The sequence below is a fragment of the Phalacrocorax carbo genome, chromosome 5 (assembly GCF_963921805.1).
Source record: "Phalacrocorax carbo chromosome 5, bPhaCar2.1, whole genome shotgun sequence".
NCBI lineage: Eukaryota > Metazoa > Chordata > Aves > Suliformes > Phalacrocoracidae > Phalacrocorax > Phalacrocorax carbo.
The window spans coordinates 18,188,485-18,202,947 of NC_087517.1; the positions used below are offsets into that span (position 1 = coordinate 18,188,485).

Below are 14,463 nucleotides of genomic sequence, written 5' to 3' on the forward strand. Positions count from 1 at the left end.
AGCGCGGCGGCGCCCTTCCCAGCTCACCCCGCGACCCCCGCCCGCCCACAGTGCGCATGCGCCCAAGCGCCCCGTGTGGCCGTTCTCCCCCTCCCCTCTAGCGGCCCCGCCCCGCCAGCGCCCCGCGCATGTGCGCAGCCTTTGGCGCCCCGCCCCCGCCCCAGCCTCCCTCGCGGCGGGGTGAGGGGACGGGGCGGGTACGCGTCTATGGCGGCATCTTCCTCTTTCTCCTGAGGCGGGCCCGGCACCGGCACCGTTCCCACCATGCACAGCCTGGCTACAGCCGCGGTGAGGCGGGACGGTACACCACACCACACCACACCCCACCCCGTTGCGCTCAGGCCGCGGCGGGAGCGGGGCCCGCCTAAGCTGCGAGGAGACGTTTCCCCTCTGTGGGGCGTCGGGGGGGGGAGGGGTTTTAGGCCGCGGAGCCCCGGTTCGTTCCCGCCCCTGAGCGCCCCGGTGGCCGGCTGGCGCGGCGGAGCGTCCCTTTGGCAGAGGGGAGGCGGTGGATGAGCGCTGCCTCGCTGCCGCTGCCCCCGTGGGAACGCCCCTGCGCCCCCCGGGCGGCCGTGTCCTGCTCTGCTGCTGGGGGGGCCGGGGGGGACTCGGCCGGGGGCTCCCCTGGTGGGTGTCCCCGCCACGGGCCTTCCGCCCGTCGTGCACCGCCTGGGGTTTTCCCTCCTGAGCAACCGGCCGCCTTCTCCGTCCTCTGAAGAGCTCTTTTATTTCTGGCCTTGGCTGCAGAGAGAGAGAGAGAAAGTAGCAAAAAGTTCACGAGGGCGGCAGGCAAGCGAGAGGAAAGGCAGAGGCTGCCTGTCCTTTTCTCACTCTTGCCCAGCACCTCATAGCGCCGTCCGTAGCTGGAGCCCGCCCTGCTCGCCCGCAGGCAGCTGCCCCGGCGGGATGGGGTGCCTGGTGTTCAGGCTGGTGGGGGAGGAAGGGTGCTTCTGCCTGGCAGGGCTTAGAAATGGGCGCTGAGTTTGAGCGATGTGGTTATTGCATCTTCTGTCTGAGCGGGTTTGTGTTTTGGTTTTCACTTCTCCAAATACGCGTGCAGGAGACTTCCTGGAGTTGCTTGAGCCTCTGGTGCGTGTTGGGTTTGGGAGTTGTATTGCCAGACCAGCAGGTAGAGCTGTTTTCAGATGAACTTAGCTCAAGGATCTGCTTGAACTAGCGAGCAAACAAGAGTGAGTAAAGTACTTATGAGCAGGAGTTGAGAGAGCTTTTTAAGTCTTCCCACTTGAAGTGCTTGTGATTTTAAATTAGTTCATGGAGTGCTGGCAAATACTTCTGGTGTAAAGTGACGCTTTCTGGGGCATAAAAGGGTGTACAAGATCTTAGTGAACTGTCTTAATCAGCATTTATGTTTTTATAGCAATGTCATTCCGAAGTACTTGTCAAAATGTGTGAGGGACTGTCGTTCCATTAATCCTCTTTCTGTGTTCCTGTCATTTCTCTATAAAAGGATTTTTTAAAAGGCAATTTAAACAAAATAATATGTTTCAGGAATAGAAATCAACTTTATTTTGGGACTCATTTGAATGTCTATGTAACTTATATATAATTCATGCCACCTGGTACTTCTGTATTGAAACATTTTCCACCGCAGCTGGTTAGTATACTTAGACTAAAGGTGGCAGGGAAGGCTGTTTGGCTCTGGAGATGTGCTTGGGAGCTGTGGTAAATAACATTACCTCTTAGTAGGGTCGTGAATTGGCTCAAGAATCCCTTTGGGCGTGTGAATGCTGTCGTAAGCCAAAGCATTGGTCTTCATACAGTGATGCTGGTGGCAGAGCTGGTGCTTTGATTTCAGACCTGAAGATGGCATAACACACTAGAGGCTCGAGAACAGGCTAAAAACAATAAACACAGCTGTAAATAGCAGCAAGGCATTGAAAGCCCAACTCAAACCAGCCTCTTCACTGCTATTGAAGTTCAAAGGTCATTTTGGTATTTTTTGAGTTGGTGATCTATCAAAACAGTTTAGAAAGCATATGTATCCAGTTAGTCAATGTTCTGCTTTGGTTGACCAGTACTTTTAGTAGTGTGCCTGGCAGCAACTGCTCAGTTAGGAAGAGAAAGCCAGTTGCCTGAATCCAGTTCATTATGTGATTGTTAGGGATGTAATCAGGCATGGATGTTTGGGGTAATGCTGTGTATCTTGAGGATGGTGTTACAAGATCTTTCATGATGCAGAGGTGGCTAGTTTGTGCTGTGTTGAGACACTGTTGATAACTTTTGCTTTCCCTGTGTGCAAAAGAAAGTCTGCCTGGCAGGGTTCTGTCTCGGAGCTTGCAGGATTTGAGTGTAGCTCTCAGGGTTTCCCAGCATTCTAGGTTTCAAAGGGAGAATGGGGAACAACAGTAAAGTAGGAATTTGGAAAAAAATATGTCTTTCAATTTAAACTAAAATGAGAGCAGCAACTGTAGAGCCTGTGAAAAGCAGTTGGTTCTGGCTAAGACAGATATTGGACATCATAAACTTAATTGTGTGGAAAATATACTTAGTGTTCTCTAGGGATCACAAGCACATGATTGTGCTTTTAAAGGGTTGATGTATTTAAGCTTACAGGAACTGAAACTTCGAGTGAGCCTAGAAAAATAGATGGAAGCTTTAGATAGCACAATTATAATATTATTGCTGCACTGCTTGTCACTCTACCATCCCAAATAAAAACAAATGAGCTCTGTTCGTTCTCCCTCTCTTTCAGAGCTCCAGTGTAGGAGTTGCCATTGTAATTGCACTCCCAGCTGTAAAAGCACAATAAATTTGTCAGGATTACTAGTTTAGTGTGAGGATTACTAGTTTAGAGTAGGTGAGAAAAAAGAGGATGGGGTAAAGATGAACAGCTAAAAAGGTAATTGAGCCCTAGAGTACAGGGATTGATAACAGCCCATTGGCTTATACATAGCCATTTAAGTTAAGTAATAGGATGGAAGTGGCTGGGGGAGAGAGAAATCCCACAGCTGGGGAAGAATCTCTTTGGATATAACTACGTATGTAATATGCAGATGAATGGAGGAAGGAAACCTTTGCAGAAACAGAGACGGAAAGCTCTGGAGGTATCTGGCAAAGGTTATGAAGTCTCCCTTCATCCCTCCTGCAGTTCTGGGAGCCTACCTCTGGAATAGGGTTTCAGGTTTGGTTCCAGCCACTTTCAATCCCGAACTCCTTTATATTCTCTTTGGTTCCTCGACAAAGAGCTGCTTAGCAGTAGTGCTGCTGTCAGTGTGGTACAGGCAGTGCTCACATCTGTTGTGGTGAGCGCATGAAGAGTTTCAGCCTGGGTTTAACAAGAAAAATACAGTCGGTTCTTTGCTCTCAGCCATGACTGCCATATGCGTGGGGATGCTGAGCTGGTTGTGTGCAGGCTAGCTCAGGAGCAGCAGCCTACAGACAGGGCTGTGCTTTACTTGAATAGTAAACATTGCAGCAGAATGTTTTTATAGATTCTGAACTAGCTTTCGGAAGCATTCACACAAGGGGTTTTAATGCCTGTATTTGTCTCGCTCAACATTTTGGATCTGAATCCCCAAACCATCTCTTCTGGAAGCCTGCTGAGCATTTGTTTACACCTTGAGTGCTTGCTGTGCCAGCAGTGGCATAAGACAAAGCTTCCACTGAAGGATTTGCTCTTTGCCCTTTCCACAGAAACTATGCTACTGTTCCACATTTCTCTTCCTTTCCTTCCCAACCCTCCCTCAGTTGTTGGGCTTGATGCTGTTCTTTCCCTGATGTTCCAAGAAAGGCAGAAGAGAAATCCTTCATTTCTCGTGAGTAGCAGAAAATGTGCCTTGACCGTGAATACAGACCCTCGCTTCTCTGGGATTATTTTGAACAGGAATTTTTGCAGAAAGTCGGTCTTGGAAAATTCCTTTTTAGCTCCATGCATGCAAACAAGGTACATGGGATGAATATGAGATGTCTCTAACAACAGGTGTTACTGGCTGTGGACAGTGTCATGCTGATGTTGGAGTAGTGAGAATTTTTATAGTATTTGTAGGAATATTTTTCTCATGTATGTTGGGTGAATCCCATTGGCAGGCTCCAGTGTCACAGAGGGTTTTGGAGAGAAAAAGGTAGCGTCTGCATTACTTTGAATTTGTGGAAGCTTATGCTTGAAGCTTGAAATGAATGCTTGCTAACTTCGGGTGGAGCAACTGATAGCTCTCTGAAGTATGTGCAACCTCCCCAGGAGCTCTGCTGGCACAGACAGCAGCATGGCTCTCTTATGTTGCTGAATGAAGTTACGGGGTATTACTTGACAAGCAGATTAAGAAAAACTGTTCTAACAAGTCAGGCCAGAAAGTAAAACCTTTGCATTTCAGACAGGTGAAATAATAAGGCTAGTCTAAGGAAGGGATCCATATCCAGAGCATCTTAATGCAGCTTTAGTTCCTCCCCTAGTCAGGAGTTTCTTGAGCCTTTTTTTGCTTACCTGCCAGGTTGTGGGAAGGGTTTGGGTGAGACTTGGATAAAATGTTTGGGCTGAAGTTTTCTTGTCTCCCTCCCAGCCTGTGCCAACAGCGCTGGCTCAGGTTGACCGTGAAAAGATCTACCAATGGATCAATGAGCTGTCTAGCCCTGAGACGCGGGAGAATGCACTGCTGGAGCTGAGCAAGAAGCGTGAGTCTGTGCCTGACCTTGCCCCAATGCTGTGGCATTCGTTTGGCACAATTGCTGCTCTCCTTCAGGTGGGTAGGACTGGCAGCATCTTTATTCTGTGGCACAGCAACAGCATGTTGCAAAGCTTGGGCGTCCATGGGGCAGATCTGGGGAGGTGCTGGTGGGGTCCCTTATCAACGTGGCTGGGAGTACGGTGTATGCTGGATTGTGTGGTGAGGGGAGCAGAGGTGGGAAGCTCATTTGCTGTTAATCATCACTAGAAAGGCAATGTGTGCAGAAATTTTAAGATTTCTCATTAGGCGCCTTATGTAGTTGGAAGGGGAACAGGCAATTTGTGTGTATGAGCTCCCTGTGGATCATGTTCTGCTTGTTTTCATACAATGTCATAGCAGAGCCACAACAGTCTTACACCAGTCTTACACCTCAGATTTCTGGTTTTATTCATTTTGCATGAGCTTGAGCACTTCCTGGTCAGGAGGTTGCCCTTGCATGGAGCCTGCTGGAAGGACAGCATATGGGAATGCTGCTCACTGTTCCAGAGATCCTTGCAAGGGAATGTCCTTGTGTTTCATGTGAAACCAAGCAGCTCAGCTTATCTCTAGGCAAACTACTCTACAACTGATGACTGGCTGCCTCTCAGTGCCAAATCTAGTCATGTTTTTAGAAGAGGGAAAGAAGAGAGTGCAGGATTGGCAATGTCAGACTGTTCTCGGAGTGGCCCTGAAACAAGTGAAGAAAATTAGAAGGGGGCTATAGTTGGAAGCAGGCAGATTTCTGAATTGGATTTTTCACCCTTGGCTGCTTCCCCTGCACTGAGCTAGAAAAGTACCAGCAGCTACAGTACGAATAGAGTGGGTGTGCTCTGTCTTTAGGCACAGGAACAACACTCCTCTTCGATCTGGAAGTTCAAAACAAAGCAGTCCCTATACTAGTAAAGAGCCAGGAAATGAAATTAACCCTTTTTTAGTGAAATTAAGGTTTGAATGCATTCCTGTGACTCCTTGTCAAATTACCTCTGACCCAGCTCTGCCCTTGCCTGGGCAGTGTGGTGGCTGCCACATAACTTCACAGTGATGCTTGGTGAAAGCAGACTGTTATCTCCTGCCACCATAGTTCCTTGCTGGGCATGTGCTCTGGTGCAGCTTTCTGATGTTTTTCTCCTTTAACTTTTCTTCATCTGTTAATTTTTAGGAAATTGTAAATATTTATCCATCAATCAACCCTCCGACTTTGACAGCCCATCAGTCCAACAGAGTCTGCAATGCTTTAGCCCTTCTACAGTGTGTTGCATCACATCCTGAAACGAGGTAAGCATTTCCAGGTGCATGAGTTTTCTGAGCTGTTGATGTTGACAGCTCAGACTCTGACTCCAGAAGCATGTACGCCCCTTTCTTTTTTTCACCAAGAGAAGTGGAACAGAGGACAGAGCTGGAAGATGGGCAGCTGCCTGCTGCTTTCACTTGCTTGCAGGGATTATCAGGGTGACGGCTTTATCGTGGTCCTAAATGCATTGCATGCCCTGGATCATCCTGAGATCCTGCAAATTCCCAAAACACTGGGTTGTGGCAGCTCCTGGGAGCTCAGCCAGAAATAAGAGTGCCTTTGTGCTGAGTGCTGTGTGCAGGATACTTGTTTTAATGAGCTTTCAGTTATTTAGACCAACAGCTTACAGTTATTTAGACCAGCTGTCCAAAGGGTGGACTGAGCAGGACTGTCCTTCCCAGAGATGGTGTGTGACAAGGCAGCAATAGCAGAGCCATGTCTGGAGTCCTCAGCCAGCGCCTGACTTCAGGTTTTCTCAATTTGTGTCCAGCCCGTGTCAACAGGGGGAAAGATGGTGTTGGCTCAGCCAAAATCAGTAGCTAAAACTTGGAAGAAAACTACCCAGAGGTCCATGATCTCATGCTTCTGTTCCTGCTGAGAAGAAAGTGCTGCATAGCTGAAGCCATTTTTCAGCTGCCACAAAGTAGCATTAAACAGCGACCCTCCATGAGATGATATAAAAAAGAAGTAGGGTAGTTTGACACCACCCACCTTTACATTTAATGTTTGAAAACTGAAAATGGAGGAAGAAAGTCAGATGATTGTGCAAGAGAGCTTCCCTCTCCTAGCAGAGTGTTCTCCAGGTTTCTCCCTGCAGTCTGTATTTTTCACCATTATCAGAAGGCAGTGTGAGGACTCTTGGGGAAAGGTGGCTGTGCACATTTAAACTGTAGTAATACCTAGAGATCAGCCAGTCTGGATTTCTGTCACGCAGAGGCTTTGCACATGCGTTGTGGCTGACTGTCCCTGCCCGTGGGAGCCTTCAAGGTGAAATGCAACAGTGAATCTATGAAGCGGAGGGTCTGGGTGGCAGGAAGAGGTAATAGAAACAGTAGGATACACTCTGTTCCTGGTCAGCTGAAAACTGACGGTTTAGGTGTTAGGTTTTGTGCTGCGCCCAGTGCAGAATTTACTTCATATCATTCCATGAGAGAACTAACAGTTACGCACTTTTGAGGAGCAGCAGCATCGGTGTCTGTCAGGAATAGTCTGAGGCTCTGCATGGCACCGCTGGATTGTGTGATTGCTTTGTTTTTCTTGTCTCTAACATCGGGTGTTCTGCCTTTCCTACAGGTCAGCTTTTCTGGCAGCTCATATCCCTCTCTTCCTGTACCCCTTCCTGCACACAGTTAGCAAGACACGTCCATTTGAGTACCTGCGGCTCACGAGCCTTGGAGTGATTGGTAAGCAGCCAGGCTAATGCTGGAACACTGGTTATTTTATCAAGTTGGATGCAGTTCATGCTGTGTGTATAGAGACCTGCAGGACCAAAATCATGGAGCTCTCTTTATTGGGATCTTCTGAGTCCTGTAGTATTAACAGGAGGAGCTGCTCCTTTTCCATCAGTTGTGGAGGCAGGTTCTTCTTAGTGTGTAGGAACTGGGCTTTTCACTAATAAGAAAACACTGAAGTCTGGGTGCATTGCCCAAAATATGTTTCCTGTGAGTACAAGCATGTGCAGGCTTGTTGTGCCTTCACCCTCAGCCTGGCCAGCTTGACACTGGGATGAGTGGGTGCAGACTGGGCTTTCTTTGGGTTTTTGTTGTTGATTGACTTGGGTGTATTTGCCCTGTCTTCCCTTTATCCTGGTTTTTTTTTTTTCTTATTTCTGCCCCAAACATTCTTCTCTCCATGCATAAACTATAGGGGGGTCTTAAAACACATTTCTCCTTCCCAGAGGTTGCTATGGGTGGCTTCATCCCCTTGTGCTTGTGTTACCACTGAGGGAGAGCCAAGAATGCATCCCCTTTCTGAAAAATGAATAACCCCCAAACCCAGCTTGATTACTTTTATGATGCCAAAATGATTTCTTCTCCTGCCATGTGCTGCAACATATTTAGGATGACAGTTGCTCTGCTTGCCATTCAGACTTAATGATTCCTGAAGAGGACACAGCACAGGCCCTCTTTGAAAGGTGAGATTTTTTTTTTAAACGATTTATCATTTATTGATTTTGAGTTTTGTTTTTCCTTCAAGGGGCCTTGGTGAAAACTGATGAGCAAGAAGTGATAAATTTCTTATTGACAACAGAAATTATCCCCCTGTGCTTACGCATTATGGAGTCTGGCAGTGAACTCTCCAAAACGGTACCTACTCTTTTTGTCTTAAATAAGACTTGTTGTTTTAGCTCTAACTGACCAGGCAGACAGTAACCTGCAGAGTTGGCTTGTGTCCTGTTGCAAATGCTGGGGCAACTTTGGGTGGTGTTTTTACCTCCTCAAAAACCCAACAAGCCAAAACCAGCAAACTAAGCTGGAGTTCCTGAGCTTGGTAGTTTTTCTGGGAAAGATCTTGCTGGTCTCAACACCTGTTCCCTCCTTTGCAGCCCTGCAGAGTAACTTTCAGGATCAGCTTCCCTTGGCCTGAAAGAACAAATGCTGTAGCTACACAGTGCAGAGATTGGGTGGCAGTTGTTAGTGGTGGTTATGGAAGTGTTCACCCCACTGGACCAGTTTGTTGTGTCCCTCCCTTAACTGTCTCCCCTGTCCTCCATGAGCTCAGATCAGTGGTCAGGCTGGTCCTATGACCCAGGTAGGCTGGCCATAGGTTCTAGTCTGTGTGTGCTTCTCTGGTGAAGCCAGCTGAGATAGCTGGCTGAGGTTCTTCTAGAAAGTCACGCCTCTCATGATGAATCAGTAGAGCTCAAGAAGAAAACCAAAATCAGCTTGTCCTCTAGACGGCAGGGCCAAGGGGCAGATCCTTCTCCTGCTTCTTGGTCTGTGACCAGAGTGGTGTGGCTGTAATCCCGAGGCAGTCCTGAGCAGCCCTGCAGTAGCTGCTGTCTCATGCAACCTGTATCCAGTCACCTTGTACACACTGCTTTATGTCCATCTCTTTCCTTGGCCAGAGATGCCAAGCATTGTGTAATGTCCTGCATTTTATTTTGGCTTTAAACTTTCACTGAGTAAAGCGTTTGCTGCCTGCTGAAAGGCCATTCAGCTCTGGGACTGCCTTGAAAAGAACACAGCACAAAGCCTTTTCAGGAGAGAGAGGTTGCTTACATGCTTTCTTTTCTGCTTTCTCCCTTTTCTAGGTTGCTACATTTATTCTTCAGAAAATCCTCCTGGATGACACAGGGCTGGCATATATCTGTCAGACTTATGAGCGGTTTTCCCATGTTGCCATGATACTGGTAAGATTATTTGTTTCTTCTCTTTAAAAAAAAGAAAAAAAATATGCTCTAGCAGCCAGTTTCTTCAGCTGGTTTACTGCTTCTTAGCATCTTTACTGCTCTCTGGCTGGAGCACAGAATGAGGGAGGCAAATCGTTCTTGGGCTCACTGCTTGTGACACTGTAGCTCTCTGCTTTCTGCATGTTTCCTTTGCATATCTGTGGCTCGCATGTCAAGAGAACCCATATTTGTTGTAATATACAAAGTCCCCAAGATAAACCAGGTAAACATCTCCAGAGAAGAAAGAGTTTTCAGGGTTGTTATTTGAATGTGAACTGATTTAATTTTATGTAAGAATGATCACACAGCTCAGGCCATGGATCCATTTCCCATCTATGTCTCCCACAACAGGTTGAAAGAGCCAGCAGGTTGAGGAAAGGAGTAAGAGCAGGGCAGGCATATATGATAATTGCCCTCATAACAGTCTTGCAGCTGCCAGCTATTTTCAGCTTTGGATTTCTGGGGCCAGTTGTGGGGTTTCTATGCAGTAACCCCCAGAGTTTGTCCTGTCCTCTCCTTGAACCCGTGCAAACTTTTTGCATCCACAGTGTCCTTTACCAAGGAGTGTCACAGGTTTCCTCTTCGCTGCCTGGAGGGCCAACCTCCTTTTTTTCCTCTTTGAACTTGGCTCCTACTAGCTGCTGCATATGACTCTAATTCTTGTGTTGGAACACAGAGAGAGCAGACAATTTTTGTCCATTCCCTGTCCCCGGTGAAGGAGAAGTCTGGGTACTCATAATTTATTCATCCCAGGAGTAATAGTCCCAACTTGAGCTTTATTATCTTTAGGGCTTGCTGAGGCAAATACATGCCTGCCCTGGAATAGCTATTGTCGTGGTTTTGTGTTTGGTTGCTTTTTAAAGAGCAGTCTCAGGAGAAGAAAATGCAGCATTAAGTGAAGTGCTTTGTAATGCTGGTTCTGTGCCTAAATGTTGATGCTTTCATTGGCAATATTTGTCTGTTTTCCCAAATGTAAAGAAAATGTTACCTCCTAATCCACCCACAAACAGCAAAATACGAACAATTGTGAGATGATGTCCGTAATGTCCAATGTGACATGATTTTGCATTTATGAAAAGGATCAACTTTGATGAAAGTACATCTGGTCTACAGGTGAAGTGAAGGACGCAATTGGAAACCCTGGGGTAGGGGAGGGAAGGAGACCAAAGAAGAACTTGGGGCTGGGAAGGGTATGACCATGGAAAGATATGGGCATGTAAAGCTGTGTTAACGTGGAAGAAATCCTAGCTGTGGTATAATCCCACCACTGGGTGAAGCACTCGTGATTAATGTTCCATAATGCTACGGAGAAAGATGAAAATGTTCATAGACATTTGTGTTCTCTATTGGGATAGTGTACTCCCGTCTCATGAGGATGATGATTTACTTCCTTGTCTGCTGATAACCGAGTAAGATGTTATGCAAGTGTTACATGCTTTTAAAAGAGGAAGTATTTCCTATCCAGGAGCTGTCTGAGGAGCTCTCTGACTTATTCTTTGAAATAAAGAAATATTGGTATCCTGGGGAACTGCTGAGAACAGGGAGCTTGCAAAAGGGCAGATGAGGGGGACCTGCTAATTGCTAACTGTCTGAACATCCAAATGCAGGTGAATTTGGCTAATGAGGAAAATGGTTAGCGCTAGACGATGTAGTTTTACAGGAAAAAACACCAATTTCTTGGGCAAATGTGAGTATGAGGAAGCAGACCGTTAAACTCCTTCAAAGCAGGTGTGTGAAGGCATCCACACCGTTCGCTAGGCTGGGTGCATTCAGAGGTGCAACGTCCTACATAGCGTGAGAAATGGAGGCTGGGCCAGGGAGATCTGCCTGGTCTTGCTTCCCAGTAATTGCTTATTGAGGGATGTAGCAGAAAGAGAAAATACAACTCTCGGGTGCGTGATAAGACCCGATGTGGATCTTACTATATGTGGTGTGGGTGAGCCCAGTCCTTCGGTGTGGCTTCCCAGGCTCATGTTAATATTTTTAAAGGGCGTTGAAATGAAGACAGCACAGGTGAGAAGAGGGAGTGTTACAGAGCTTGGGAACACACTTCATGGGGTGACTCAGCCTGAGCTTATCAAAGCATTTGGGATACATTCGCCTTCCTCCATGAGGGGGAAACCTCAGGTTCTCTTCAATCTAGCAGAGAGCTGGACCTACTAAACGGTTCTGGGGAGGTAAAAAAAAAACCAACAGAGATGAGGCAAGCTTTCCCCTAACTGCTGAGAGAGTCCTTTCCAAGTCGTGGCTTGCTGCTCTTCTCATAGGCATTCTCATTGGCAAGCAGAGCACCGGGCTCCATGCAGGGGTATCTAGATGAAAAGTTATGGGCTGTGATGCATGGGAAGCCACAGTGAGTGATTTAATGGTCTTTTCCAGTCCCTGCTGATTGTGAAGTTGTTCTTACAAAGACTAACTGGTGGCACTGGCCTCTGTCAAACAGGGTAAAATGGTCCTGCAGCTCTCCAAGGAGCCATCGGCACGGCTGCTGAAACATGTTGTCCGCTGCTACCTTCGCCTTTCCGATAACCCCAGGTAAACATTTTAGGAGTTTGGGCAGGGGCTTCTCCCACTCCCTTGGAAGTGCAGCTCCTATCCACAGTGCCTGTGTGGGGAGAGTCAAGGTTCCTCTTCTGTCCTTACATCAGCCTTAGCTCAGTGTGGAAAACAGGTGAGTTTGGGGCCTGTTTGGGGTTTTTTGTTTATTGCTAGTCCCAGGAGCTTTTATGGTACATGGGTGAAACAGTGACTGTTTGGGGCTCGTGCAGATTCAAGCTGTGCAGATTACTTCTGCCTGAGCTTAAACGTAGCTTGAACTAGGTACGAGGGAGGGACTGAGGTGGAAGGTACGCTATGCTCTCCCTCTTCTGCATCATGTGGGCTGTAGCAGTAGAAGCCAACGGATGAAATTTAGTTGAGGGAATACAAACTGATTTCATGCTGATCAGCAGCCCTGCCCAAAGCCACTGGGTATGTATTTGTTGACTTGGTCTCTCCTAGTGTTGCTGTTGGCTGACAGGTGTCAGGGCACAGGGTTTGGCCTCGTGGCACCTAGCGTGACAGATGGGAGCAGCGCTGGCTGGCCAAGCGCCACATGCTGCGGTGCTGCTGCTTGGTGCTTTCCTTGGCTGGCCCTGCTGGGGAGACCCCCAGGTAAAGGAGCGTCGTGACCCCAGTGGGGTTTGCTCCCCTCTTGCCCCTGTGAGTTTATTTGTTGGGCCCCGTTTCTTGTCTCTTGATGTAGGGCACGTGAAGCTCTCAGGCAGTGCCTTCCTGACCAACTGAAGGACACCACCTTCGCCCAGGTCCTGAAGGACGACACCACCACAAAGCGCTGGCTGGCTCAGCTCGTCAAGAACCTGCAAGAGGGTCAAGTCACTGACCCACGGGGCATCCCTCTTCCTCCACAATGACTGCTGGGGGAGGTGGGGGATCAGGGAAGAAACAGCTCAGGTTTACAAAGAACCAGGAACAGGTGACCTTTTCCACAACAAACTGGGCATGCCAGCTGGCTGCTGCCCTGCAGACCATCCCACCCAGCTAAAGGGCTGCTCTGTAGCAGTGCAGCATGCCTCTGGGGATTGCAACACCAGCAAATGCTGATACTACAGCTTAAAAAAATAAAATCAATAAAAACAATCTGTAAAGATGCTTGTCTCCCCAGCAGGCTTGGCTGGCGCCTCTCCCCCCACTGCTGGGCAGGGGCTAGTGCAGATGTCTGCTCTTCAAGCTAGTTTAGCCTCCACCCAAGTGGGTGCGTGACATGGGGTGCGCACGCCACATCCCTCCAGATCCTTCTCACTTCTTGTTTACACATCTGTTTAGATGAGTGAGTTAAATAAAAGCTGATCCAGTTGTTCTGTCCCCTCTTAAGAGTGCTACTCAGCTGCAAGTAGCCCAGGGACAGCTTTCTTCCCTGCCAGCACATCCTTGCTTGGGCTCCGCATCGGGCTGGCGTCGTCAGCTTCTCTCTTCCTTTCCTTTGGCATGGAGGCAGTGTCTGGAGCTGGGCCACCGTGATGCTTGCCCTAGGAGGAGGGGTGGATTAGTTGCGATGAACCCGCACGTCATAAGCTTGCTTCCCAGGGCTCTGGGGGAGGAGAAGAGAGCAGGGCTGCAGCTCTTATGCTGTAAAAAGTGTGCTCCTGCAGCTAACCAGTGGCCGGGGGCTGATGTGTGCTGGCCTCCCATTCAGCAAGGCTGTGGGCTGGCTCATCGAATGGGGCTCAGCATTAGGGAACCTGCCCAGTGGTGGTCGGCAGGCCACCCACCGATGATCCCCATCTGCAGGACAGCTGGGAGTGACATCCTGCAGGCTCCAGGTATGCTGGCTTCTGCACCCGCTGCCTGCCAGGCGTCTCGGTCCTGGCCCCCCTCCCTGTTCTGCCCCACCACCGACTCATCTCTGCCAGCAGGCTGCATCCATTTCAGCTTTCAAACCTGCCTTGGCATCTGCCTCGGCCCCACTGCAATTAAAATGGACCAGCAGCCGCTTCCCTGCCTTCCCTGTGCTGAGGGGTGAGTGTGGCTGCTGTGAGCTCTTGGAAGCAGCCAAGGAGCTCCTGGGCACTGCTGCAGCAGAGCCTGTGCTTGGCTGCAGGCAAGCCTGGGCAGCCACTCGATTTCTCCCTCTCAAGTAGCCCATTTTGCTGATCATCTGCAGTGTTGTGCCAACAGTGTCTTAAATCCCATCTCGTTGCCCTTCCCTCTTCCCCTCGCAGCCTTGCGTAACGAGGGCAGAGCACGGCCTCTTCCTTGCCCCTGTGGTCCTGTTTTATAACTGTCTCTTTTCTCTCCCCTCCACCCTGACCTTGACAGGGTGTGAAAATGCTTCTGTTTGATTTTTCTTTTTTTTTTTTTTTTTGTAAGTTCAGATTAATAAATAATAAAACCCCAGCTAGCACAAATTGCTTCTGGTCTGATCTCTTGGGGAGGGCAGGCGGTGGCAGTGGGGAATTTATTGCAGGTGGGAGGAAGGGGGGGATGTGAGCTGGGGAGAGTGCATGGCCTTTCTGGGTGGAAGCTGGCTGCATCCCTGTGGCACCCCATCCCTCTGGGAGCAGGTAATGCAGACGCGATTTTGGGGAGGAGGTGCTGCTCTGTCTTGCTTCACAGGAAGG

General features: G+C 48.6%; 1 protein-coding gene across 1 annotated transcript; it reads left to right on the forward strand.

Annotated features, from left to right (window-relative positions):
• The first annotated feature begins 130 nt into the window (after positions 1-130).
• On the forward strand, positions 131-14,250 carry CNOT9 (CCR4-NOT transcription complex subunit 9). Its single transcript, XM_064451343.1, has 8 exons — positions 131-288; positions 4,518-4,697; positions 5,821-5,936; positions 7,246-7,355; positions 8,149-8,258; positions 9,206-9,304; positions 11,787-11,878; positions 12,588-14,250. The coding sequence occupies exons 1-8, from the start codon at positions 265-267 to the stop codon at positions 12,754-12,756; spliced, it is 900 nt and encodes a 299-aa protein (XP_064307413.1). The 5' UTR covers positions 131-264; the 3' UTR covers positions 12,757-14,250.
• The last annotated feature ends 213 nt before the right edge of the window (positions 14,251-14,463 follow it).

What these genes read in the sequence shown, in the direction of transcription:
- CNOT9 (XM_064451343.1), top strand. Translation starts at nt 265, where the DNA reads ATGCACAGCCTGGCTACAGCCGCG. An exon ending in CACGAGCCTTGGAGTGATTG is followed by an intron (nt 7,356 to 8,148) that starts GTAAGCAGCCAG and finishes TTTTCCTTCAAG; the next exon opens with GGGCCTTGGTGAAAACTGAT. An exon ending in CCCATGTTGCCATGATACTG is followed by an intron (nt 9,305 to 11,786) that starts GTAAGATTATTT and finishes TCTGTCAAACAG; the next exon opens with GGTAAAATGGTCCTGCAGCT.